This window comes from Bufo gargarizans, chromosome 3, assembly GCF_014858855.1.
Source record: "Bufo gargarizans isolate SCDJY-AF-19 chromosome 3, ASM1485885v1, whole genome shotgun sequence".
Lineage (NCBI taxonomy): Eukaryota > Metazoa > Chordata > Amphibia > Anura > Bufonidae > Bufo > Bufo gargarizans.
This window is the reverse complement of record NC_058082.1, coordinates 232,972,865-233,000,682: the sequence shown is the minus strand read 5'-3', so window position 1 is coordinate 233,000,682 and position 27,818 is coordinate 232,972,865. Positions and strand designations below refer to the sequence as shown.

Sequence of the window (27,818 nt, the reverse complement as noted above, 5' to 3'; positions counted from 1 at the left end):
TAAAGTGAAATGAGAAAAATATATTAAAAAAACTATTGTTTAGAAATAGAAAGCAGAAAATTGGCATGTGCGGATGTATTCACCCCCTTTGTTAGGAAGCCCATAAAAATCTCTGGTGCAACTAATTGATTTTCACATAATTAGTGAAATGATGTCCACCTGTGTGCAATCTAAGTGTCACATGATCTGTTATTACATATAGACACCTATTTAAAAGGCTCCAGAGGCTGCAACACCTAAGCAAGAGGCATCACTAACCAAACACTGCCATGAAGACCAAGAAACTCTCCAAACAAGTAAGGGACAATGTTGTTGAGAAGTACAAGTCAGGGTTAGGTTATAAAAAAAGATCCAAATCTTTGATGATCCCCAGGAGCCCCATCAAATCTATCATAACCAAATGGAAAGAACATGGCACAACAGCAAACCTGCCAAGAGACGGCCGCCCACCAAAACTCACGGACCGGGCAAGGAGGGCATTAATCAGAGAGGCAGCACAGAGACCTAAGGTAACCCTGAAGAAGCTGCAGAGTTCCACAGGAGAGACAGGAGTATCTGTACATAGGACAAAATAAGCTGTACAGTTTGCAAAAAGGCATATGGGAGACTCCCAAAATGTATGGCGGAAGGTGCTCTGGTCTATTGAGACTAAAATGTAACTTTCCGCCATCAAAGAAAACGCTGTCTGGTGCAAACCCAACACATCACATCACCCAAAGAACACCATCCCCACAGTGAAACATGGTGGTGGCAGCATTATGCTGTGGGGATGTTTTTCAGCAGGGACTGGGAAACTGGTCAGAGTTGAGGGAAAGATGGATGGTGCTAAATACAGGCATATTCTTGAGCAAAACCTGTACCACTCTGCGTGATTTGATGCTAGGACAGAGGTTCACCTTCCAGCAGGAAAATGACCCCAACCACACTGCTAAAGCAACACTTGAGGGGTTTAAGGGGAAACATGTAAATGTGTTGGAATGGCCTAGTCAAAGCCCAGATCTCAATCCAATAGAAAATCTGTGGTCAGACTTAAATATTGCTGTTCACAAGTGCAAACCAACCAACTTGAAGGAGCTGGAGCAGTTTTGCAAGGAGGAATGGTCAAAAATCCCAGTGGTAAGATGTGGCAAGCTCATTGAGACTTATCCAAAGCGACTTGGAGCTGTGATTGCCGCAAAAGGTGGCTCTACAAAGTACTGACTTTAGGGGGGTGAATAGTTTTACACATTGACTTTTTCTGTTATTTTGTCCTATTTGTTGTTTGCTTCACAGTATAAAAAAGCAAACATCTTCAGAGTTTTGGGCATGTTCTGTAAATTAAATGATGGAAATCCTCAAATAATCCATGTTAATTCCAGGTTGTGAGGCACCAAAACCTGAAAAAAGTCAAGGGGGTGAATACTTTTGCAAGGCACTGTAACATATATGCACTTTTGGCCTAAAAAAAAATATTTCATATACGTGTATTTATTTGTGTAACATAGTAACATAGTACATAAGGCCGAAAAAAGACATTTGTCCATCCAGTTCGGCCTGTCATCCTGCAAGTTGATCCAGAGGAAGGCAAAAAAAAACCTTTGAGGTAGAAGCCAATTTTCCTCACTTTAGGGGAATAAAAAATTCCTTCCCGACTCCAATCAGCCAATCAGAATAACTCCCTGGATCAACGATCCCTCTCTAGTAACTATATCCTGTAATATTATTACACTCCAGAAATACATCCAGGCCCCTCTTGAATTCCTTTATTGTACTCACCATCACCACCTCCTCAGGCAGAGAGTTCCATAGTCTCACTGCTCTTACCGTAAAGAATCCTCTTCTATGTTTGTGTAAAAACCTTCTTTCCTCTAGACGCAGAGGGTGTCCCCTCATCACAGTCACAGTCCTGGGGATAAACAGATGATGTGATAGATCTCTGTACTGACCCCTGATATATTTATACATAGTAATTAGATCTCCCCTCAGTCGTCTTTTTTCTAAAGTGAATAACCCTAATTTTGATAATCTTTCAGGGTACTGTAGTTGCCCCATTCCAGTTATTACTTTAGTTGCCCTCCTCTGGACCCTCTCCAGCTCTGCTATGTCTGCCTTGTTCACTGGAGCCCAGCACTGTAAACAGTACTCCATGTGTGGTCTGACTAATGATTTGTAAAGTGGTAGGACTATGTTCTCATCACGGGCATCTATGCCCCTTTTGATGCAACCCATTATCTTATTGACCTTGGCAGCAGCTGCCTGACACTGTTTTTTGCAGCTTAGTTTGCTGTTTATTAAAATTCCTAGATCCTTTTACATGTCAGTGTTACCGAGTGTTTTACCATTTAGTATGTACGGGTGACTTGCATTATTCCTTCCCATGTGCATAACTTTACATTTGTCAGTCTTAAACCTCATCTGCCACTTATCTGCCCAAGCCTCCAGTCTATCCAGATCGCTCTGTAGTAGTATACTGTCTTCTCCATGTTAATTACTTTACACAGTTTAGTGTCATCTGCGAAAATTGATATTTTACTATGCAAGCCTTCTACAAGATCATTAATAAATATATTGAAGAGAATAGGGCCCAATACTGACCCCTGAGGTACTCCACTAGTGACAGTGACCCAATCTGAGTATGTACCGTTAATAACCACCCATCATCTGTGTACCTTGAGAATTTCTAGCTGTGCTATGCTATAGAATGTGGCTTAAAAAATATGAACATACAAGTGCTACGTACATTATGTTTGTGTAGGGAAGCAGGATTAAGAAGAATTACCTTTTTCTATTGTGTGGTCATGTGCAGGCACAGGGGCTTAACTACCATAGCGGCAGTCCATGCGACTGCTAAGGGGCCCAGGGCAACAGGAGGCCTGTTCTTAGTTGGGATTATTTCTCTTCTACTGGAGGCAAAATCATGGCCAGGACTCTACCCTCTAAAGGATAAACTTTTTGCAAATGAGGCAATGGAAAAATGGCCCAAGGGTCATTGGTCATTGAAAGGGGTTTAGGCGTGAACCCTTCTGTTCTGTGTGGGGGCCTGGTTTGATCCTTGCTACAGGGCCCTTACTTCTCTATGTACTCCAATGTGTAGGCACAACACTGTTGTAGGATATGTAATGAAAGAATGGAACTGGTGTTATTACCCCTGAAGTGTAATATGCCAAAAATTGCTAGGGAAGCTAATTCCGAAGATATCAGGAAAAGAAGGAACAAACAAAGGAACTCTCTTAGTACACAGACTTCTACAAAGACATTTACGATAGTATACATATTTGTTATCTGATATTTGAAGGGAATCTGCCACCAGTGACCTCCCTATCTAACTAGAAATCAAACAGCGGTGGCAGCATCTCCCATTACTTCATCTTTATTTAGGACTTCACAGCATACAAAAAACTATAAATACTAAAATCACGGTACACCCACTATTGTCAAAGCCAACCAAGGCTCACCCTAAACACATCCATGTATCTCACTACCTATCCTTGAATCGATCTCTGCGTGATCGAGTGGGCGTGATCTCTGCCATGCTGCTTTCGGCTGACGTCAGCTATCGCGGGATCTCGCTCCTGACGATCGTGCATGACTTAGAGTAGAGCCGCCGTTGCAGAGACATGCGTATTAGTATTTATATGCATATATGTTATATTGCTTTTCTGCTTGATAAAGGCTGTTGTACAGCCGAAACGTTGCTCAGTTTTTTGTATGCTGTGAAGTCCTAAATAAAGATGAAATAATTGGAGATGCTGCCACCGCTGTTTGATTTCTACATATTTTCTGGCTTACTGGATCCATGGCTGGTGCGGGCTGTTGCATCTTCCGGGTAGAAGTATGGACCATTGTGTGCTGTTCCTGCATATTTATTTCTCCCTATCTAACCGTCTGCATAGACACATAGCTGGGGTTCATCTGATTAAAACACTGTATTTCTTTTGTTGATCCGAGGCTCTGTTTGTTCCCGAGTTATGATAGTTTTTCTTAAACCTTTCCCCTTAAGGACCCGCTCCGTACATGTACGACGCAGATGTCCGTGACTTAAGAACCAGCGCCATTCATGTACGGCACTGTGATTGGGCAGGTGCAGGAGCTGCGCCCGACCCATCCGCGGCAGGGGTCCGGCAGTCACTGATAGCCCGGCTGCATGCGCCGGCATCTGTGAATCCTTGATGTGCCACGGTCAGCACTGACCACGGCACGTGCAATGTCCGTGCAGGGAGGAAGGGACAAAAATAAAAGTAAAAAAAGAAAGTAAAAAAAATAAAAATAAGTTTCAAGTAAAAATAAAACTTCCTTTTCCCAAAATAAATAAAAAAAAATGTGAAAAAATTATAAATTTGTCACCTTACATCACTAAAAGTGCAACACCAAGCAATCAAAAAGGCGTATACCCCCCAAAATAGTACCAATCTAACCATCACCTCATCTTGAAAAAAATCCCCTACCCAAGACAATCACCCAAAATATAAAAAAAAAACTATGGCTCTCAGAATATGGAGACACTGAAACATAATTTTTTTTGTTTCAAAAGTATACATATTAGGTATCGCTGCGTCCGTAAAACTTTCTCTTTAAAAATACCACATGACCTAACCCCTTAGGTGGACACTGTAAAAAAAAAATTATAACCGTGTCAAAAAAGCTATTTTTTGTCACCTTACATCACAAAAAGTGTAATAGCAAGAAATCAAAAAGTCATATGCGCCCCAAAATAGTGCCAATCAAACCTTCATCTAACCCCACCAAAAATGAGACCCTGCTTAAGATAATCACCCAAAAAAAAAAAAAAAACTATGGCTCTCAGAATATGGAGACACTAAAACATGATTTTGTGTGTTTCAAAAATTATATTTATTGTGTAAAACTTAAATAAATAAAAAAAGTATACATATTAGGTATTGCCACGTCCGTTACGACTGGCTCTATAAAAATATCACATGACCTAACCCCTCAGGTGAACACTGTAAAAAAAAAATTAAAAAAATGTGTCAAAAGCCATTTTTTGTCAACTCACATCACAAAAAGTGTAATAGCAAGCGCTCAAAAATTAGTGCATATGTCACCTCATCCTTCAAAAAATGATACCCTTTATAAGACAATCGCCCAAAGCATTAAAAAAAACTATGGCTCTCAGAATATGGAGACACTAAAACAGGCATCCTCAAACTGCGGAACTCCCAGCATGCCCGAACAGCCTACAGGTATCAGCCTACAGCAGGGCATTGTGGGAGTTGTAGTTTTACAACAGCTTGAGGGCCGCAGTTTGAGGATGCCTGCACTAAAAATGATATTATTGTGTAAAACTTAAATAAATAAAAAAAAGTTGACATATTAGGTATTGCCACATTTGTAATGACCAGCTCTATAAAAATATCACATGACCTAAGTCCTCAGATGAACACCGTCAAAAAATTCACATAAAAACTGTGCTTAAAAAACACCTAAAAGTGTAACACGAAGCGATCAAAAAGGCATATGCCCCTCAAAATCATACCAGTCTAACTGTCACATCATCCTACAAAAATGAGCCCATACCTAAGACAATCGCCCAAAAAATATAAAAAAAACTATGGCTCTCAGAATATGGAGACACTAAAACATATTTTTTTTTTGTAAAACTGAAGTAAATAAAAAAAAGTATACATATTAGGTATCGCCACGTCCGTAAGAACCTGCTGTATAAAAATATCACACTAACCCTTCAGGTGAACACCATAAAAAAAAAAAACTGTGTCAAAAAAGCCATTTTTTTGTCACCTTACATCACAAAAAGTATAATAGCAAGCGATCAAAAAGTCATATGCACCCCAAAATAATCCAATCAAACCGTCATCTCATCCCGCAAAAATTATATCGTACCTAAGACAATCGCCCATAAAATAAAAAAAATATGGCTTTCAAAATGTGGAGACACAAAAAAAATATTTTTCCAAATATACTTTATTATGTAAAACTGAAACAAACAAACAAACAAATATTGTTGCATCCGTAACAACCTGCTCTATATAAATAGCACATGTTCTAACCTGTCAGATGAACATTGTAAATAGCAAAAAATAAAAACTGTGCCAAAACAGCTATTTTCTTGTTACCCTTTGTTACCTTGCCTCACAAAAAGTGCAATATAGAGCAACCAAAATTTATATGTACCCTTAAATAGTACCAACAAAACTGCCGCCTTATCCCGTAATTTCCAAAATGGGGTCACTTTTTTGGAGTTTCTACTTTAAGGGTGCATTAGGGTGCTTCAAATGGGACATGGTGTCATAAAAACAGTCCAAAACGTATAGCGTTACTTTCCTTTTTGCGCCCTGCCGTGTGCCCATACAGCATTTTAAGACCACATATGGGGTGTTTCTGTAAACTACAGAATCAGGGCAATAAATATTGAGTTTTGTTTGGCTGTTAACCCTTGCTTTGTTACTGGAAAAAATGGATTAAAATGGAAAATCTGCCCAAAAAATGAAATTCTAAAATTTCATCTCCATCTTCCATTAATTCTTGTGGAACACCTAAAGGGTTAATTCAGTTTTGAATACCTTGAGGGGTGTAGTTTGTAAAATGGGGTCATTTTTGGGTGGTTTCTATTATGTAAGCCTCACAAAGTGACTTCAGACCTGAACTGGTCCTTAAAAAGTGGGCTTTGGAAATTTTCTGAAAAATTTCAAGATTTGCTTCTAAACTTCTAAGCTTTCTATCGTCCCCAAAAAATAAAATGGCATTCACAAAATGATCCAAACATAAAGTCGATATATGGGGAATGTAAAGTAATAATTATTTTTGGAGGTATTACTATCTATTATAAAAGTTGAGAAATTGAAATGTGGAAATTTGCTCATTTTTTGTAAATTTGGTATTTTTTTATAAATAAAAATGACATTTTTTGACTCAATTTTATCACTGTCGTGAAGTACAATATGTGACGAGAAAACAATCTCAGAATGGCCTGCATAAGTAAAAGCGTTTTAAAGTTTTACAGGCTAGGGCAGCTCTAAAGCCTGCCCATCAATTCCGGTGACACGACCGGGCTTCCTGCTGGGCGGAAGCCTCTGCCTGGCAGCCCCATGGAGAGCCTGTTACGTCACCGGAACTCCAAAAAATGCCTTTGCCCTGCTCAATTTAGTGCAGGGCATAGGAGAGCATTGGAGCATGAACTGCTATGATAATCAAGTCAGGGGGGCTGCCCGGGTGAAAATGGGGATATGTCTGGGTTCAGCTCGGAACCCGGACAACCCCTTTAATAATGTATGCAGTTTGTATTATGAAATCTGATCACAGACCATTTTAAACTATGCAAACAAAGCTGAAGTTTACATTAAAACTTCTGTCAGTTAGTGTCAAACTTGACAACACATGCAAAAAATTATGCGTGCGCTGCAAAATATTTAAGTGTTAAGCTGCCTTGTCTGGGAATTCCACCAGAAGAAAGTAGGTAAACTTATGCACAGACTTCACACATAGAGTAGGAATCAACAACTTGATTTTTTTTTTCCACTTACCAGAAAATGTGACAAGAATGGTCAGAGATTTTACACATTTCTGATACTTTGGAAGGACTTTGACAACAACATTTTCCCAGTATACATCTCAAAATGACATTAAGATAATTTTTATTGAAATCTTGTAGAGTAGAATGTGAATTTGTTGCTATTTTTTACTTTTGAAATATTCTGTTATAGAGAAAAGATATAAAGGGCAGATCTGTCATCAGATTTATACATATGAAACTGGCTGACCTGTTACATGTGCACTTGGCACCTGAAGGCATCTGTGTTGGTCCCATGTTCATGTGTGCCTTCTTTACTGAGAAACTGATGCCATTGTTTATGCAAATGAGCCTCTAGGAGCAACGGGGGCATTATCGTTACATCTAGAGGCAGTGAAAACCTCATCACGCCTGTCAATCAGACTGCAGAGGGCACTGCAGTTCCAGAGAGAGTTCGGAGCCTCTAGATTTGATGACAACACACTTTTTGCTCCTAGAAGCTCATTTGCATATATTAAAGTATAATGTGGGCACATATGAACACGGGACCAACATAGATGCCATCAGCTGCGAAGTGCACATGTAACAGGTCATCCAGTTTCATATGGACAAATCTGCTGACAGATGCCCTTTAAAACTAGTCAGATGATAAGTAGAGTTGCTTATTTGTCATGGGAGCAGCTAAAATGTTTTGCTTGGAAAGTGTACTGGAAATTCTTTACACATAATTTACTTTTCTGGCACGAAGCTACATTGATTGTCACCTACAAATAGTTATTTTAACAGCCAGGGGAGCAGATAATACATCTTTTAAACAAATAACACTACCCAGATACATATTAGTTTTACTGTATGGTAGACATGAGTGAATCAATTTTATCGATTCGGAATTCATCCTAAATTTTCCCAAAGAAATCTGATTTTAACGAATCTGGGCGAATCAGACAGAGACCCACGTGTAAAGCAGCATTCACACACCAGTCCATGATGAAATCCATGATAAGAGGGTCAGTGATTCATCTGTGAAGAATCTATATTTTGTCCTTGTGCCGTTTTTTTGTTCTGTGTGTCATCCGTGTTCCACTGACACTGCACAGCTAAAAATTAATTTTCAGAGCATCTCCTATAAATGGTCTGTGAAACATGGATGGTGTCCGTGTTGGGTTCGTGTTTTTCACGGGCCCATAGACTATAATGGGCATAATGGATTCTTATGTGGACAAAATAGAGCATGCCTCCATGCTAAAGCCCCAGACCAGCAAACCGTGCTAAAACCTGTTTAAATACACACATTAAAATGAGTGAACGTGTGGAGAATGGAGAACACGAAAAGCACATGTCTGAAAATCACTGATGTGCGAATAAGGCTTAAAACTTCACTGGAAAAGAGACACGCAAGTCTCTTTACTTTTGGAAGGAGAGCTGACTTGCACGTCTCATTCAGAGAAATGTTATATGAGGACAAGCAGTATTCTTTTCCTTTTTGAAGAACTGACTTACATGTCTCTTTTCCGGTGGAGTGTTATTCTTGGGTCTCTTTCTTTCATCCTCTATGACTTTCTTCTCTGCTTTTTGAGAGAGTCCTAGGAGTCTTAGGTGCTATACACCAATTTTCAGGGCAAATTGGAGCATATATGAGTTGGGTAGAATTGATTGACACCTGAGTTTTTTTGTAAAACATTCATAGCAAAAGGAATATAATGATGATAATAATAATATAAAGTGATGATAATTTACCATAAGACATCATTTATGAGAAGGATCGTTATAGCAAAAATGTCAAGTTCTTTAAAGTTCTATCATGTTTTACTAATGTGTGAAGAACATTCTGGTTAGGCTACTATCACACTAGTGTTAATATTTTCCGGTATTGAGATCCGTCATGGGGTCTCAATACCGGAAAAAAACGCTTCAGTTTTCTCCCAATTCATTGTCATTGGGGACAAAACGTAACTGAACAGAACGGAATGCTCCAAAACGCATTCTGTTCTCATACCGGAGAGCAAATGGCAGCATGCTGCGGTTTGCTTTCCGTCCTGGGATGTGGAGCAAGGCGGACCTGTCATGACCCACAACGTTAATGTGAAAGTAGCCTTATTTGGTTTATGTAAGAATAAATCGCTTTATGAAAAGATTCATTGTAGCAGAACATAACTGAATTAAATAAAACTTCAATGAGCTTTGGGAATGGTCAGAACTGATGGTCTGCATTTAGCATTTAGATATCAAATACAAAGTCAAATATGAAATACTTATGTCTTTAAGAATGTTTCTGGATGCTTGGTTTATGTAAGATCTAATTCTATTAGGTTGATTTGTCCTTTAAGTCGCACACTGTATGAGTCACTGCTGTTAATCTTTAAGTGTTTTGTACAATCTGGGTCAGTGGGTTGGATGAGATGTAGCATTAGATACAGTAATGTAACATTTTATTACTTTGGCAATGTTAAATCACATTAGTTCATTCCATGTTAATGTGCAGACTTCACCGTCCAGGAATGTTAACTTAAAACCATTTTATTTAAAGTTACATTTCAATGGAACCTCTAAGCTAGTCTTTACTGTAGCTGTAACAGAACCAATAGTACTAGCAAGGTCCATCTATACCCATATATTAACGACAGTACCCAAACATTATCTCTACCGTGGACATTTGTGGAATAGGTCTTGTACCTTTTACATTTCTTTCCATGTCTACTTGCACTTCTGTCTTCTGAATCACATATCACATTGGATAGGAAATATTTTGTTATGCATAAATGTAAAAGCGTCATACACAATGCAGTACAAACAAGTATTGACACTAATGTACTATAATAAGCACATTGCCCTATGATGTCAAGCATGGCAGATAATGCTTTGCATTAGCCTTTGTGGAATTAACAATGCTTTTACTTTGACAAAATGACAAATTCAGTTCACCAGATAAAGGGTTTCTTTAATTCTCCTCCCCAATAAACCTGTCTTTTCCACTTACACAAGCACGCTTGAGGTACAGTTAAAAGCCATGCTGATTGCAATTTGCATGAATACCATATACCATTTGTAAAATGACTGCAGATTGTTACATATTTATAACAAGAAGCATCTATTCATTTATGGGGAACCAGCACAATGTGATCATTCCTGTTTGAACATGATGTGTAAGAGGAGATGTTGAAAAGATGTAATCCTGAGTGATGTTTTTCATGTCTTCTGTTTCCTCATGTGCAGAAAATGATGAGATCGTCCATTTTCCACATGTTTATACTAAGCATGGTGGCTGTAGATGTAATTGTCGCCGCCAGCAACTACTACAAAGGGGAGAACTTTAGAAGACAATACGATGAGTTCTACCTTGCCGAGGTGGGTGTACAAGTTAACATTTCAGGCAGTTATGTATGTACCATTCAAAATCATTACTTCAAGATCCCCAGCAACATATTCCCAACTTGTTTGAATTCCTTTGTATGATAATGAATAAAGGCTGTCAGCCAATAATCCGGGAGCTAGATTCCTGCAAGAAAATGTCAGTGGTAATGAGCTGATGCTTGAGTGGAACCTCTGTAGGCAATCCATGATGGTTGCTAAGCTGCTTATTATCATTAAGAGTGCAACCGACAGGAACACTTATATAACATTTTCAAACATTAAATGACACATCTTGTAAGAACATAGTTATATTAAACATAATTAGTTCCTGATTTCATTCAAAGGTTTGTCACCACATGAGTACTTCATGCATGGAAGTTCTAATTTTGACTTGGATACTTTATTTCTATACAGAACTGATTTGAATCTGTCCAAAACCATTTCTTGTTTTTACGTAACCTAATTATGTTTGCTGAATGTATAAATGAAAAGCAGATGTAACTTTAAGAACAATCATACACCGCACTTATCACATCATACGGTGTGATATGTGAGGAAATTGTAGTTTACAAAAGTTAGACCTCCAGTGATCAGTTAGGTCTAAGTCACTGTATGGTCAGTGATTTCAATCAGTGATTGCTATCTAGAGCCAAGAGTCTACACGGAGATAAGCTATAATGGACAGATTTGCATATGTCCTGTGTTTTTGATCCGTACTCGGTTTTCAGTAACAGACACTGATGGGAATCGCAGACCAAATGCTGACTGTGTGAACTAGACTTTAATCGTTGAGTGTGGCTGCGTTTAGAAATAGGTTGTTTTAGAGCAATCCCTTCAACAAGTTCAAGACTGGTTACCCCCCTTTCTGACGCATTTTTTTTTGAACATTTTGATTCCCTCAGTACAAACATTGAATCAGATAATAGATTAATTCTACTCTGAAACAGGAAACAAAACAGCAAGTAAGGAAAGTCTAAAAGCAAAGCTCCAATTTGAAACCACATTAAATGCTGATAATATTTAAAAGGAATTTCTGAGATTTTTGAACTGATGACTTAACCTGAGGATAGGTCATCAGTATCTGATCCATGGGGCTCCGACACTTGAGATTCTGCCAATCAGGTGTTTGAGAAGGCATCAGCGCTCGTAGTAGCACTATGGTCTTCTCTCTGCTTACCAAGCACAGCACTGTGAATTTACTTGGTATCGCAGCTCGGCACCATTCACTTCAATGGGGCTGTGCTGCGCCTAGGCCATGTAACCAATGAACGTGATGTCCCATGGCTCAGGGAAATCTGCAAGAAGGCCACGGAGCTACTGCAAGTGGTGCCTTCTCAAACAGCTGTCGGACCCCCATCCTGGGGATAGGTCATTAGTTCAAAAATCTTTGAAAACCCCTTTAATGAATTCAAAGCTAAGATTACTAGCACTTAGTAGTACACATGATGCCCACAAGATTACAATTTTATGACCAAATATTAAATGCATTTATATTTTTTAATAAGATTATTTTTAAATGTGGCTGAATTTCTTGCTAATCTACACAGACTGCAGTGAATCAGAAGCAAGATCTGTTCACAATTGCATTAACTTGTGTGGTTCTGCTCCATTATATAAGTAGAGAAAAGGAAATGACAATATCCCATTCATCACATGACAGATACCAACAGTGCCCCGCTGACCATCAGGTTTCTGTCATTGGTTTCTTTCATGTCCGGATTTTACTAGACAGTAGCGTTGCATGCTGCTCTGTTTTGTTCTGACATTCTAAGAATGCTTCCAGTGCAGTTCTGCAGACAGTCTAAATCCACAACATAAAATGCAAAAATCCACAGCCAATCTGCAACATGTAGGCCATGACGCAATTCTTTTTTCTGCCCCGTCAGAGTCATTTATGAGGGGGTTATTTATTAAGACCGACGTTTTAGACGCTAGTCTTAATAAGCCCCTGCTATAGCGGTGGATCCGCCGAAGTTATGTATAGGCACCGGCCTTTACCTAACTTCGGTGGATCCAGCGCCAGTATAAATGTAAGGCAGCTTCCTGGCTGGCTTACATTTAGACAATTGCGCAACCCCCACTGTTTTAGATCTAGCGTGAGAAGGAAAAAGTCAAAGAGTCCGATGCAAATAACCTTTGCGCCGCAATCTGCACCAGAAATATGGCTAATAAAGATGTATTTCTGATTGTAAATGATCCCCCCTAGTCTCTATATTAAAAGGACATTTAGTGACACCATTCCTACATCCCTTTGTGGGACGTGTTAAAATTGATATATTGAAAGTAGGTCTTGCAAACATTTGCATTTGGCAAACCGTCAAATGATTATTATTATTATTATTAACATCTAGTTTCCTGTTAAGGGTGCAGTCACTTTCCAAGGATTACACCCTATGAATTGCAAAAGGTGACATCCATGATGGATATCTAAAGAAAACATTAACATGCTGTGGACTTAAAATCCACACTGCAGGTCAACTTAACTGCATTTTTTATTTTTTTTTGCAGCATGTGGATGTGATTTCTTGAAACCTCACTTGATACTGTACAGTACTTGTATGGCCTACAAGTCCCCTTAAGGCCCACTCTCCCCAAGCAGAGATAGTACACCCCCAAATCCTGACTTAGGCCTCTCACCCAGTTAAGCCAGTACTCACTGCTGTGCACTGATGAGGGCCAATCACCCCATAACAGCTGTCTGCAGATGAGATGCTGGCTTATTTAATATCCGAGTAAGGTCTGAAGGCCTATTTCGAACATTGACTTATATGATAGCTGCCTTACATCTGGTGGCATTAGAGGCCAGGGGTGGATTGGCCATAGACCAATCAAGCCCTCCTCATGGTTGCCAGCTGGGTACATAATTATCTGATTCTCTCCTACGCACCTGGCCAGCAGCTGCAGGTGCCCTCTTGAATTCAACTGTGTCAACATCTTCAGGTCAGCAATACAGATCAATACTGTGGCGCAGGTTGCAGTATTTTGTCCTGCACTGTGGTATTTGGTTCAGCTGGGGCGGTATATTACTCTGCACTATAGTATTGCCAGCCCTGCCTACATATGTTAGCCCTGCCTAATTATGTTGCCTTGCCTTCTGTCAATTTGGATCCAACTGCAACATGGGGCCACTTTTATGTTTTTTTCCATGGCCACTTTTAGTTTCCAATCCGCCCCTGTTAGAGGCAGAGCTTGTTAGGAGCTCATTTGCATCCCTTTCAACCTACATTATACACTGGATTAAGACATGAGCTCTCCCCTTATGATGGAGTGCACAAGACCATCATTGCTCTCTATCTCTAACCATCTAAGATGAGGGACATCATGTGTTACAAAAAAATACATGGAGACTAGTGTTGAGTGAAGAAAAGCATTTTAAGTGGAATTTGGTCTGAAGTTTAGAAACACTTTGATTCGCAACTAAGCCCAATTTCCTCACGTTTCGTGGTAATGAATCAGGGTTTCCTAAAATGGCGGCTGCACATGTTACAAAGTGAAAGTAAGAAGCTCTGTAATGCAAAATCACCCATAATGCCGTGCAGCCAGCCAATCCACAGGTAGCCATACCCTGTAATGTTACAGCCCTATATAGCCCTCATCCTGTGCGGTCTCAGCCATTGTCATTTGAGCTGAGCATATGGATAGACATGACAAGTGCTTATGGGCTAGGGACAGTGTTGCTGCAATAATTCCAGCGGCCATGTTTGATCCGTCCAACATGTTTGGCATCTGGTTTTATCCTTAATAATTTTAAAAGCGAAATACTATTAAGCTCACAGTAGAGAGGGATCCCAGACCTTATGAAGGGAACCACATGGGGATTATGCTCATCCCTGTTGTGGGATGTTTTATTGCTTTGAGGAATGTTCTCCCACCTCAATGCTGTGTACTGTCTCTGGTAGTATCACACAGGAGGACATGGGCTACTGCAAACACTCCCCCTGGTGGGGATCGGGGACACACCCAGATGACCACGGCATCTGAAGGGTTAAAAGTCATGACCTGCATTACCACCAGTCATGGGCATTAGTGCCGGGTGTCTGCTCTTTAAAACAGCAGACACCCAGGAGCAATGGCAGCTGCTGCACGTGCCAGCGTGCGCCATTTTTAAATGTGTGCCCACCAATGTAAATTTACTTTTAGTGTTCAGGAAAGGGTTAAATTCCAAGCCTTCACACTGAGATTGGGCCACCAAGTGGGAAGAATATGATTTGGCAGAGTGACCTGGGTATACCTGATTTATAGTGTTTGTGACAAATTAATTCGGAACCAAATCAAAGTTCTTGGTGAACTTCGGCGAATCAGCTGAATCGAATTTTACAAAACTTCGCTCATCTCTAATGTAGACATCAAGTAAGATGGACGCTAATCATGTGCATTCTTTGCAGCCATATACCTTAATTACTGTTTGTTGTGATCTAGTCAATGGTGGCCAGCATTTGGGGTGCAGTCTCTTCTTACGGGACTGTGCACTCTAATTTTAGGTTCGTAGTTGCTCTGCTCCTTCCACTGAAGAGAAGCAACCTGGATAGTAGCAGATATCACTACTGAGAAGAAGCAATATAATATCTGTCATCTATTGCAGAGAGCAGTTGTCATTGACAGGAGCTGGTCATGGGAATACTACTCGCAGTATTCCCATGGTAGTAGGTTGAAAATAAAAAGCTGACGTATGCGATTATATTAGGACTTTTGCGGCTGTGTTCACATTATGTTCTTGTCCCACATTTAACATATACATGAAGTATTACATTGTAAAAAAAAAAAAAAAAAAGTATCCATTTAACATGTCTTTTTTCCTGGACTCTGCATGCAGGATAGAGAAGTGTAGTGTACTACGCTTTTGCTACCCTTTTTCCCAACATGTGTTAAATATGGGCCAAAAACGTTAGTGCAACACAGCCTAATATGAATCTGCTTTAAAGATTTGTTTTGAAGCCATCTCTTAAGATACAGTTTACATCTTTATATACAAGACTTCCTAATTTACCAGGGAATGCTGCCACAGTCAGCAATGATTTTTATGGGAAGTCTGTTGAGTAGTAAATGTGTGTTTTTTTTCCTTCACAGGTAGCATTTACTGTACTTTTTGACCTAGAAGCATTGTTGAAGATTTGGTGTTTAGGATTTACAGGCTACATTAGCTCCTCTCTTCACAAATTTGAATTGCTCCTTGTAGTTGGAACAACTCTTCATATTTATCCAGTTCTCTACCACTCTCAGTTTACGTACTTCCAGGTAAGTATATATAAAAGCTTAGCACCTTGTTTTTGTACAAAACAAGTTAAATTGTCAATTTAATGGGATGCCCAAGTAAGACAACCTTTGCCCATATGCCCTCATAGGCTGTACAGGTTGAGCAGCTCTCACATATAAGGACTTGGCAGAACCACCTATTACATTTTTTGGTAACGCATGTGCATGAATAAAAATCTTTGTCATCGGGTTGTGACAGTGGCAACCATCCACCTTCAGTGGAGCTGCCAAGCAAACCGTTCATAGACATATAAGCTGCGGCATGGTTATGTTTAGTTATTTGATATTATTTCTATCGCACAGGTTTTTATCCAATTACATCAATCCCAGTTAATCAGTCTAAAGGACCACAATCTAATTTCCCTTTGAAATCCCTTGGCAAATTCCATACAAATCTAGTTTACCTACTTGCATGCCTTCAGCAGAGCTGTGCAATGTCCTGGATGAAAACACATGTTGTGTCCGTGTGTAATCCAGTCATTCAGCTTTTCCAAATTGCTGAGTGTTGAGTTTTGTAATGAGGCTTTAGAAATGTATTTTCAAATGAAAGATACTCACAGAAATTGCTCCTTTTGGAATTTTTTTACTTGTATCATGATCCAAACATTATTTGAACTAACAAACATGACATGTTGTACTATTTGATGTACTTTGTATTCTTATATTCTCTTCCTTTTCTTTAAAGGGCTTCTGTCAACCCCCAAACAGCAATTTTCAGTTTTGGACTTAATATATTTGCTAATGTACGCAGATTCCATATATACCCCTCTTACCTCTGGCTGTGCTGTAATTTCAGTAAAAATCTTACTTTTGTGATATGAAAATTACTTCACTACCAGCAAGTTGGGCGGACTTGCTGGTAGCCGCCGCATCCTCAGTCTGAAAAAATGCCCCCTCCTCCACTTGATTGACAGGGCAAGCGAGCGCTCTCATCCTCCAGCTGGCCCTGCCTGCAGCTCAAATCCCACGCCTGCGCCATACCGGTCCTCATTCGGCGCAGGCGCTCTGAGAGGAGGACACTCGCTTGGCTGCTCCTTCCTCAGTGCGCCTGCGCCGATGACGTCAGCCCTACACCCGGAAGAGAAGATGCCGGCATCACTGGTAAGGAGGCGGAGAGTCCAGTGACGTTTCTGGATGCTTGATTTAGGTAAGTATTTGCCTAATAAGCATGCAGCCACTACAACCACCAACGAAATGGGGTGCCATTATTTAAAAAAAAGGATATTTAGAGACACTTAACCACCATCGCTTATAAATAATATACCCATAATTAATAAATATATATACATATATATATATAGCACATATATATATATAGAGAGAGAGAGAGCACATATAAATAAATACATAAATATAGATATATGTGTATATATATATATATATATATATATTACATATAAATATATATATCAAACACAGTCATAAAGAAATGTGTGTGTGTATATATATATATATATATATATATATCACACACACATATACAGTACAGACCAAAAGTTTGGACACACCTTCTCATTAAAAGAGTTTTCTTTATTTTCATGACTATGAAAATTGTAGATTTACACTGAAGGCATAAAAACTATGAATTAACACATGTGGAATTATATACATAACAAAAAAGTGTGAAACAACTGAAAATATGTCATATTATAGGTTCTTCAAAGTAGCCACCTTTTGCTTTGATTACTGCTTTGCACACTCTTGGCATTCTCTTGATGAGTTTCAAGAGGTAGTCACCTGAAATGGTTTTCACTTCACAGGTGTGCCCTGTCAAGTTTAATAAGTGGAATTTCTTGCCTTATAAATGGGGTTGGGACCATCAGTTGTGTTGAGGAGAAGTCAGGTGGATACACAGCTGATAGTCCTACTGAATAGACTGTTAGAATTTGTATTATGGCAAGAAAAAAACAGCTAAGTAAAGAAAAACGAGTGGCCATCATTACTTTAAGAAATGAAGGTCAGTCAGTCCGAAAAATTGGGAAAACTTTGAAAGTGTCCCCAAGTGCAGTCACAAAAACCATCAAGCGCTACAAAGAAACTGGCTCACATGCGGACCGCCCCAGGAAAGGAAGACCAAGAGTCACCTCTGCTGCGGAGGATAAGTTCATCTGAGTCACCAGCCTCAGAAATCGCAGGTTAACAGCAGCTCAGATTAGAGACCAGGTCAATGCCACACAGAGTTCTAGCAGCAGACACATCTCTAGAACAACTGTTAAGAGGATACTGTGTGAATCAGGTCTTCATGGTAGAATATCTGCTAGGAAACCACTGCTAAGGACAGGCAACAAGCAGAAGAGACTTGTTTGGGCTAAAGAACACAAGGAATGGACATTAGACCAGTGGAAATCTGTGCTTTGGTCTGATGAGTCCAAATTTGAGATCTTTGGTTCCAACCACCGTGTCTTTGTGCGACGCAGAAAAGGTGAACGGATGGACTCTACATGCCTGGTTCCCACCGTGAAGCATGGAGGAGGTGTGATGGTGTGGGGGTGCTTTGCTGTTGACACTGTTGGGGATTTATTCAAAATTGAAGGCATACTGAACCAGCATGGCTACCACAGCATCTTGCAGCGGCATGCTATTCCATCCGGTTTGTGTTTAGTTGGACCATCATTTATTTTTCAACAGGACAATGACCCCAAACACACCTCCAGGCTGTGTAAGGGCTATTTGACCATGAAGGAGAGTGATGGGGTGCTGCGCCAGATGACCTGGCCTCCACAGTCACCGGACCTGAACCCAATCGAGATGGTTTGGGGTGAGCTGGACCGCAGAGTGAAGGCAAAAGGGCCAACAAGTGCTAAGCCTCTCTGGGAACTCCTTCAAGACTGTTGGAAGACCATTTCAGGTGACTACCTCGTGAAGCTCATCAAGAGAATGCCAAGAGTGTGCAAAGCAGTAATCAAAGCAAAAGGTGGCTACTTTGAAGAACCTAGAATATGACATACTTTCAGTTGTTTCACACTTTTTTGTTATGTATATAATTCCACATGTGTTAATTAATAGTTTTTATGCCTTCAGTGTGAATCTACAATTTTCATAGTCATGAAAATAAAGAAAACTCTTTGAATGAGAAGGTGTGTCCAAACTTTTGGTCTGTACTGTATATACATATATTTATTTATATGTGCTCTCTCTCTCTCTCTCTCTCTCTATATATATATATATATATATATAGAATGTGCTCTATATATATATATTTATTTATTAATTATGAGTATATTATTTATAAGCGTTGGTGGTATAGTGTCTCTAAATATCCTTTTTTTTAAATAATGGCACCCCATTTTGTAGGTGGTTGTAGTGGCTGCATGCTTATTAGGCAAATATTTACCTGAATCTCTCCGCCTCCTTACCAGCGATGCCGGCATCTTCTCTTCCGGGTGTAGGGCTGACGTCATCGGCGCGGGCGCACTGAGGAAGGAGCAGCCAAGTGAGTGTCCTTCTCTCAGAACGCCTGCGCCGAATGAGGACCGGTACGGCGCAGGTGTGGGATTTGAGCTGCAGGCAGGGCCAGCTGGAGGATGAGAGCGCTCGCTGGCCCTGTTAATCAAGTGGAGGAGGGGGCGTTTTTTCAGACCGAGGATGCGGCGGCTACCAGGAAGTCCACCTAACTTGCTGGTAGTGAAGCAATTTGCATATCACAAAATTACGATTATTACTGAAATTACAGCACAGCCAGAGGTAAGAGGGGTATATATGGAATCTGCGTACATTAGCAAATATATTAAGTCCAAAACTGAAAATTGCTATTTGGGGGTGACAGAAGCCCGGGAAACTTATGTTTACTATGTTTATTGACCAACTTCAGCTTAATGAAAAGGATGGTCTGAGTTTAAGATAATGTAATAAAAATACTTCTTATTACAGGTGCTACGAGTTGTACGACTCATCAAGATTTCACCTGCTTTGGAAGACTTTGTGTATAAAATTTTTGGACCTGGTAAAAAACTAGGAAGTCTGGTGGTGTTCACCGCCAGTCTCCTAATTGTCATGTCCGCGATCAGTTTGCAGATGTTCTGCTTTGTGGAGGAGTTAGACCGGTTCACCACTTTTCCTCGGGTAGGTAACGAATGAGGCAGCATTTCACATACATGAAGCCATTGAATTGCATTTAAATTCTAAAGTAGTCAAATAATCAAGCAGGAATTAGGTGTTTGAAAGTCACACAGAAAAGAGGTTGATTATTACAAAAAAGTGGTCTGATAATGTTAGCTTGCTAATTCATTGTGCTTGTAATTCCCCAAAACATCACTTCCATATTGCCGTTGCTGTTTCACTAACAGCAGCACACCCAGGTTTGTTTCTTTTATTGCTATTATTTATCTTTTTTCACTGTTAGAAACTGGCTGCTATATCTTCATCTATATCGTCTATATCTTAATTTGAGCCAGCTGAATGCACTAGTGACAATCACAGAACACAAAGGCTCACACATTTAGCATTGTCATCTGGCATGGTGTGTCCGTAAGCTAATGCTATGCAAAGGTCAGATGGCATTTGAGGATGAAATTCTTTTTGAAGGCGGAAAAACAGTATAACACAACCAAAAGCTCTATGTATGTCATCACCTTTTATTGCTTATCTGTATTCCATTCTCCAGTTCAAGCACTTGTCCTACCACTTAGTCCATGATTGTTAGCCATTATCTGTAACTGCTTCTGGCTTAGTGGCTGGAGACTCCCTGTTCTGCTCTCTCCCGGCCTCCCATGTGAATTAATGTCTGTGACCACTAGTTAGGTCTCTAGACTCCATGGTTTCTAAGACACAAAGAAATATCATTTAATTTACAGATGTGGCAGGAGGACATCATGGTTGACTGCAGTCACATTATGTGATATTTTTTCCCCCACAGAATTTAGACTTTAAATAAAATATATACAGTTTTACTTGGTTTTAAAGGCATCTGTCGGCAGATTTATACCTTGACAGGTGAAGGCTGCAACTGTGTGATGACGTTTACACTGGTCCCGTCAATCAAGTGCAGAGGGCTCGACAGTTGCAGAGAGAGCAGAGCCTCTGGGTGTAATGACAATGTCCACATTGCTCCCAACGGCTCATTTGCATATTTTTTCAGTAATGTAGGTGCATATGATGCCAACTGCCAACTCAGATGCCAACTGCACATGCAACAGATCAGCTAATTTCATAGGTGCCAATCTGCTGACAGATGCCCTTTAAGGTATTACTTCAATCAAGATATCACAGAAAGCCTGCACCAATAAAACTTAACCTTTAATGTGGATAAACTAAAATCAGCTCAAAACAAGCTATTGTTAAATTACCCAAAAAAGAGCTACTGGACAATTAGGAGAAACTGTTGACACGGGAGAGGATAACCTACTGTGTCCCTAAAAATACCTTAACAAAAAAATAAATAAATAAATAACGAAAATACCCTAAAAAGAAAATCCCATTCCAACGCGTTTCCCCATACATATATTACTGGTATTGTTACAGGTTCATCAGGGGATAGATACAGCCATAAAGGGTAAATCAAGCAGATAATGCAAAATGCAGATAAAGTGACATTGCAGACAAAGTGAGATAATGATCACCAATAGTTTACCCGAGTCCAAAAAAGGGCTCTACGCTGAAATTGCGCCATTAACAATACATCATGATTCAAAATAGATGAACAAAGGTCCAAGGGACCACTCAAGTGCGCCAAAGCAGGACTAAGGTGAGCCAAGCATGCAGGATGAGCAGCTCTTCTGGACAGTCACATGGGTCTTTACATATTAAGGACTAGCTAAAAGGACCCGGCTTGGCTCCGGTATATTTAATCTATTTCATTTAATGTTTGTGTGTGTCGTTAAAAGATATCAACACTATCCACTATAACAGTGACATCTACAGAGCCCCCTGCCCCCTTTACACTGCCCCCCCCCCCCCCACAGTGCCCCGTCCCTTAAAATTGGACCTCAGCAGCCCACCCACTTAACTTTGACATTTACAGCAGCCTTCTCCTTTAACAGTGACATACCACCCCCTTGACAGTGACCTTCACAGGGGCTCGCCCCCTTAACAGTGTCCTTTACTGGATCAAGGGTGTGTCCTTTTGAACAGCTCACTCTAGGACAGCTGCACTGTATTGTCTGAGTGTTAGCTGCAGGGAGAAAGTCACCATCCCTCCCAGGAGGGGGTGTGGCCTAACCAGATCAGGGCGTGGCTTGGCAAGACCAGAACTTGATTTTTAACTTCATTTTTTCAATCTGTCATCACGACGGCATACAAGGACATTGACCCCTGACCTCTGTAGGGGGCAGGAACAGAGAAAGGATTAAATTCCACCCTCCCACCACCAACACCAGTGTTTCCTACAGAGGACAGGGCAGAGAAAGGTCTCCCTGTATGCAGGAAGATGAAGCTACGATGTTACCTTTCAGGATTTCAGGAAGGATCGGGGCGCTTCGGCGCTTTTCTTATGACGTCACTTCCGTCGACCGGAAGTGACGTGGGCAGCATGTGGCGTTCCGGATGGCTAAAAGCCGAGCACAGCGTTTTGATGGAGCCACGCACCCAGCAGAACGTCGAAGTTGTCCTAAAAATGTCCGGAACGGAGCACTCTCCCAAAGAGTCAGACCCGCTACTGCCAGCAACCGTGAGTTCCCCTTTGGGGAAAAAGTTCCTAATTTATGGTCAGGGAGTCTCTTTGATCCCCCTCTCCTCTGGCTGTGGGATTATATGGGCAGTATTTCCTTGGCGCCTATAATGGGCCCCCCCTAGCCCCCAAACTTTATTCCTCATGGAACCCCCCTTTCTTTGTTTTAGGTCTCCAAGGAGGCACAAAAGAAAATCTAGAGATCCCTTAAGTGCATTTCCTGTAATGCCCGGCTTCCTGATAATTACTCCAAGAAGTTATGTGAAGCCTGCATTTCCAATATTGTCTGCGATGAAGCTCCTTCTCTAAAAGACCAACTTAGAGCAATGATTCAAGAAGAGCTACGGTCATCTTTGTCTCATTTATCTTCCAATCTTGTGGACACTCCCCACCCCAAAAAGAAGAGACCCAGATCCCCCTCATCCTCCGATTCTGAGGTTGTGTTAGACGACGTTCCGTCGGTCAAGTCGCAGGAGGAGGGGGAGTGGGACTCGGACGCAGGTTCGTCTGACAGTAACCGTAGGTTTTACTTTTCCATGGAGGATATGTCGGATCTCCTAAAAGCTGTTAGATCAACTATAGGGGTGGAAGAGGTACAGAGAAGTCATTCTATCTAGGAGGAACTGTTTGGGGGCCTACGGGTTAAGAAAACCCGAGTGTTCCCTATTAATGAGAATATTAGGGACATGATTCTGGAGGAGTGGTCTTACCCTGAGAAACGTTTAGGGGTCTCCACCGCCTTCAAGAATCGATTACTATTCGATCCTGTGGAGCCCAAAATTTTTCATGAGATCCCTAAGATCGATGTCCAAGTAGCAAAGATGAATAAGAAAACATCCCTTCCCTTTGAGGATGCTTCCCAGTTAAAGGATCCCATGGACAGGAAAGCCGACAGCCTCGTAATGAAGTCTTGGGAAGCCGCCATGTTTAATATCAAATCTAATATCGCGGCAACCTCTGTGGCTAGATCCATTTTCCTCTGGCTTAATGAATTAGAGGATCATATTAAAAATAAAACCCCTAGGGAGGAGATCCTAAATTCCCTACCCCTCCTCAAATCAGCCATCGCTTTCCTGGCTGATGCTTTGGCCGAGTCGGTCCTTTTCTCAGCTAGGGATGGTGCCCTCTCCTACGCAGCCAGAAGAGGGCTCTGGATGAAATACTGGTCAGGGGATAAAACATCTAAAATGCAACTCTGCTCCATGCCATTCTCAGGAGAGTATGTATTCGGGCCTGTATTAGATAAAATCCTAGAAAAAGCCTCCGATAAAAAGAAAGGGTTTCCTGAAGATCGGCCCTATAAACGCCGCTATCCCTTTCGTTCCTCTTCAAATCAAGATAGACCTTACAGAGGGAGCTACCCCAAAGGGGGTAAAGGAAGGGGTTTCCCTACCTCCCACTCTAAACCCAACTAAAAACAATGACGCCACAGTGGGGGGAAGGCTCTTTAACTTCCTGGCACCCTGGGAAATGATCTCCCAGAATGCTTGGACAAAAGAAATCATAGGCTCAGGATACAGGATAGAGCTGTCTTCAAAACCCCCAAACAGATTTTCAATAAAGCGCTTCCAGACGAATTTATGGCAGGAAGTTCAAGACCTTCTAAAAAAGAACGTAATTACTCAGGTCCCACACTACATCAAGGGAAGGGATTCTACTCAAACTTTTTTCTGGTAAAGAAAAAGAAGGGGTCATTCCGCATGATAATAAATCTGAAACCCTTAAACAAATTCATCTTGTATCGGAAATTCAGGATGGAATCCCTGATGTTGACAATACCTTTGTTAAACCCAAATATCCTAATGTGTACGATAGATCTACAAGACGCATACCATCACGTCTCAATCCATACCAATTCCCAAAAGTTCCTCCGGTTTGCCTTCAGAGACAACAGAGGCCGAATCCACCACTATCAGTTCAGGGATCTCCCGTTCTGAATTTCCTCAGACCCGAGGATCTTTTCAAAGTTAGTAGTGGAGATGGTGGCATTCCTAAGGAAAGTAGGCCCCACGCTAGTCCCATATTTAGACTACTTCCTTCTAATCAGCGACAGTCCATGTCAGATGAGACTAGACTTAGACACCCTTCTGTCAACACTAGACAGGCTGGGATGGATGGTAAACAGAAACAAGTCTGTCCTTTCGCCTTCTACAAGGATACACTTTTTAGGAATGATCCTAGACTCCCAGGCCCAGGCTACCCAGGCTAACAGAAAATCAGAACATTCCAGAGCAAAACAACATGCTCAATAAAAGAAGCGGTGAGCCTGTTGGGTCTCCTAACCTCATGCATCCCAGCAGTACCCTGGAGTCAGAATCATTGCAGACCCTTACAAAACTGGATCCTGGGGGTCTGGGACAAACGACAATACTTGCTAGACCGCAAGGTGACTATCCTAACGCCAGTAAAGAAGTCCTTAGATTGGTGGAAGTTCTCCTCAAACCTGTCCAAGGGGACACCGTGGCAGAAGATACCTTACATTCAAGTCGTCACAGATGCAAGTCTTTCAGGCTGGGGCGCGAAGGTAGGAGACAATCTGTTTCAGGGAACCTGAAGATCCTCTCAGACAACACAACATCCATCGCTTATCTCTCACATCAGGGTGGGACACGGTCGGCGACTCTTCAGTCACTATCATCCCAAATCTTCACCTGGGCAGAGCAAAAGGTCAGCTCCATCTCAGCAGTTCATCTCAAAGGGGTATTAAACCAAGAGGCAATCAGACTTCCTGAGTTGCCACAGACTAGACCAGACCGAACGGTGGTGGACAAATGGGGAAATCCAGAAGTGGATCTCTTTGCCTCAAGGGAAAATTCGAAAGTTTTTCTTCCTAAACCCCAGGGACAACCCTTGGGCCTTGGATGCAATCACCACAAGATGGTATTGGAGCCTCTGTTACGCCTTCCCTTCACTACCGTTGATTCCAAAGGTAATCCAGAAGTTACATCAGGACAGAACTACGCTAATTTTAATAGCCCCGTTCTGGCCAAAAAGAGGCTGGTTCTCTTCTCTCAATAAACTCTCCATCCGGGAACCTTGGCCTCTTCTTATCAGGAAGCACCTTCAGGGCCCAGTCCTACACCCCAATCCACAGTTCCTGAAACTATTTGCCTGGATCCTGAGACCCAGCTCCTGAAAAGACAAGGATTGTCGGACAAAGTAATAAATACTCTAAAAGCCTCTAGGAAGAAGGTGACCTCAGCAATTTATTTAAAAATATGGAAGAAGTTCTGTTCCTGGTCAGGGGACGCGGCTCAAAATTTTAAAAAACCCAACATCTAGAAAATTCTGGACTTTTTACAGCAGGGATTAGACTTAGGACTGAGACCTTCCACCCTCAAAGTCCAAATGTCTGCTCTTGGCTGCTTTTTTGATCAAGATATTGCAGGCCACCGCTGGATTAGAAGGTTTATGAAAGCAGCCTCTAGACTTCATCCAACTGTCAAATCACGAGTTCCTTCCTGGGACCTCAACATCGTACTTTCAGGACTGATGCTACCTCCCTTTGAGCCTATAACGGACTGCTCAATCAAACATTTATCACTAAAAGCGGCCTTTCTGATTGCGATAACATCCGCCCGTAGACTGGAGGAAATGCAAGCGATATAGGTCAGAGAACCTTATCTTCGTATCTTAGACGATAGGATAATTCTCAGACTGGATCCAGGTTTCCTTCCCAAGGTTGTGTCCAACTTCAATTGCAGCCAAGAGATCATTTTACCTTTTTTCTTTCAAAATCCTTCAAATAGCAAAGAATTAAGCTTCCACTCCTTAGATGTTAGACGCTCTGTAATAAATTACATCGAAGCTACCAAAGATTTTAGAAAGTCTGACAATCTCTTAGTCCTGTTCCGGGAAAAAACAAAGGCCAGAAAGCTTCCAGATCCTCTCTGGCCAGATGGATCAAAAATGCTATATGCCTATGCTATGAGATCCAAAACCTTCCATGTCCTGTTAACCTGAGGGCTCATTAAACCAGAGCTATGTCATCCTCTCAGGCCGAGAGGGCGGGTGCCTCCCTTGATGACATTTGTAAAGCGGCCACATGGGCCAGCGTCCATACCTTTGTCAAACATTATAGACTCAACCTTTCCAGGGCTTCTGATCTGTCTTTTGGGCGTAAAGTCCTTCAGGCGGTTGTCCCCCCTTGATATATATTTTGTATATCTCCTTGTATGCTGTCGTGATGATGCTATGGAAAAAACGGAATTAGTACTTACCAGTAATTCAGTATCCATGAGATCATCATGACGGCACGTTATTCCCTCCCATAGTTGTTCTGGAGGCCCCAGGAAGGTATGACGTAATATCTTCCTTCACTAATCTTTTTTTTTTTTTTTTACTCACCACCTTCTTGTTTACTCTGTATGATTTTGGAAACACTGGTGTTGGTGGTGGGAGGGGGGAATTTAATCCTTTCTCTGCTCCTGCCCCCTACAGAGGTCAGGGGTCAATCTCCTTGTATGCCTTCGTGATGATCTCATGGAAACGGAATTACCGGTAAGTACTAATTCTGTTTTTTTCAATCTGTCAGCTGAGGAGTGGGAGGGGCCATAGCCTAACCGGATCGGGGGGGTGTCCTTTTGAACAGCTCACATTAAGACAGCAGCACTGTGCTGTCTGAGTGTAAGCTACAGGGAGAAAGTCACCCTCCCTCCCACCCCTGCATCTGACAGAAGTTGATTTTTACCTTCATTTTTTCAATCCCCATCGGCTCTTGAGTGGGAGTGGGCGTTGCTTAGCGTGACCTGGGGCGGGGTTTTAAGTCTTTTGAGGGTGGACACATTGTGGCAGGGAGCGTGTCTGGGCTCCTTCCTGCAAGAGTGACGCCCCTTTGGGCATCTTACTGGCTCATTTGCATACTAAATAAACTGGATTTTCAGAGGATAAAAACATATATTACTGGAACAAAGGTGCATGGTGATGGGGATGCTTCTAGTTAGAATATACTACAAACTGTGTACATGACTGCCCCCTGCTGCCTGGCAGCACCCGATCTCTTGCAGGGGGCCGTGATTAGCACAATTAACCCCTCAGGTGTCGCACCTGAAGGGGATAATTGTACGTATCATATCCCCCTGTAAGAGATCAGGGCTGCCAGGCAGCAGGAGGCAGACCCCCCTCCCCAGTTTGAATATCATTGGT

General features: G+C 41.3%; 1 protein-coding gene across 2 annotated transcripts in view; it reads left to right on the top strand.

The window, feature by feature from the left end:
* The window catches only part of NALCN (sodium leak channel, non-selective), a 759,765-nt gene that overhangs the window by 319,401 nt on the left and 412,546 nt on the right, over positions 1-27,818 (top strand). For both annotated transcript variants that reach the window (XM_044284936.1, XM_044284935.1), the window contains 3 exons: positions 10,679-10,810; positions 15,884-16,051; positions 19,940-20,131. In XM_044284936.1, the coding sequence (XP_044140871.1) occupies positions 10,679-10,810; positions 15,884-16,051; positions 19,940-20,131 (492 nt within the window). The remainder of the gene's footprint in view (positions 1-10,678; positions 10,811-15,883; positions 16,052-19,939; positions 20,132-27,818) is intronic.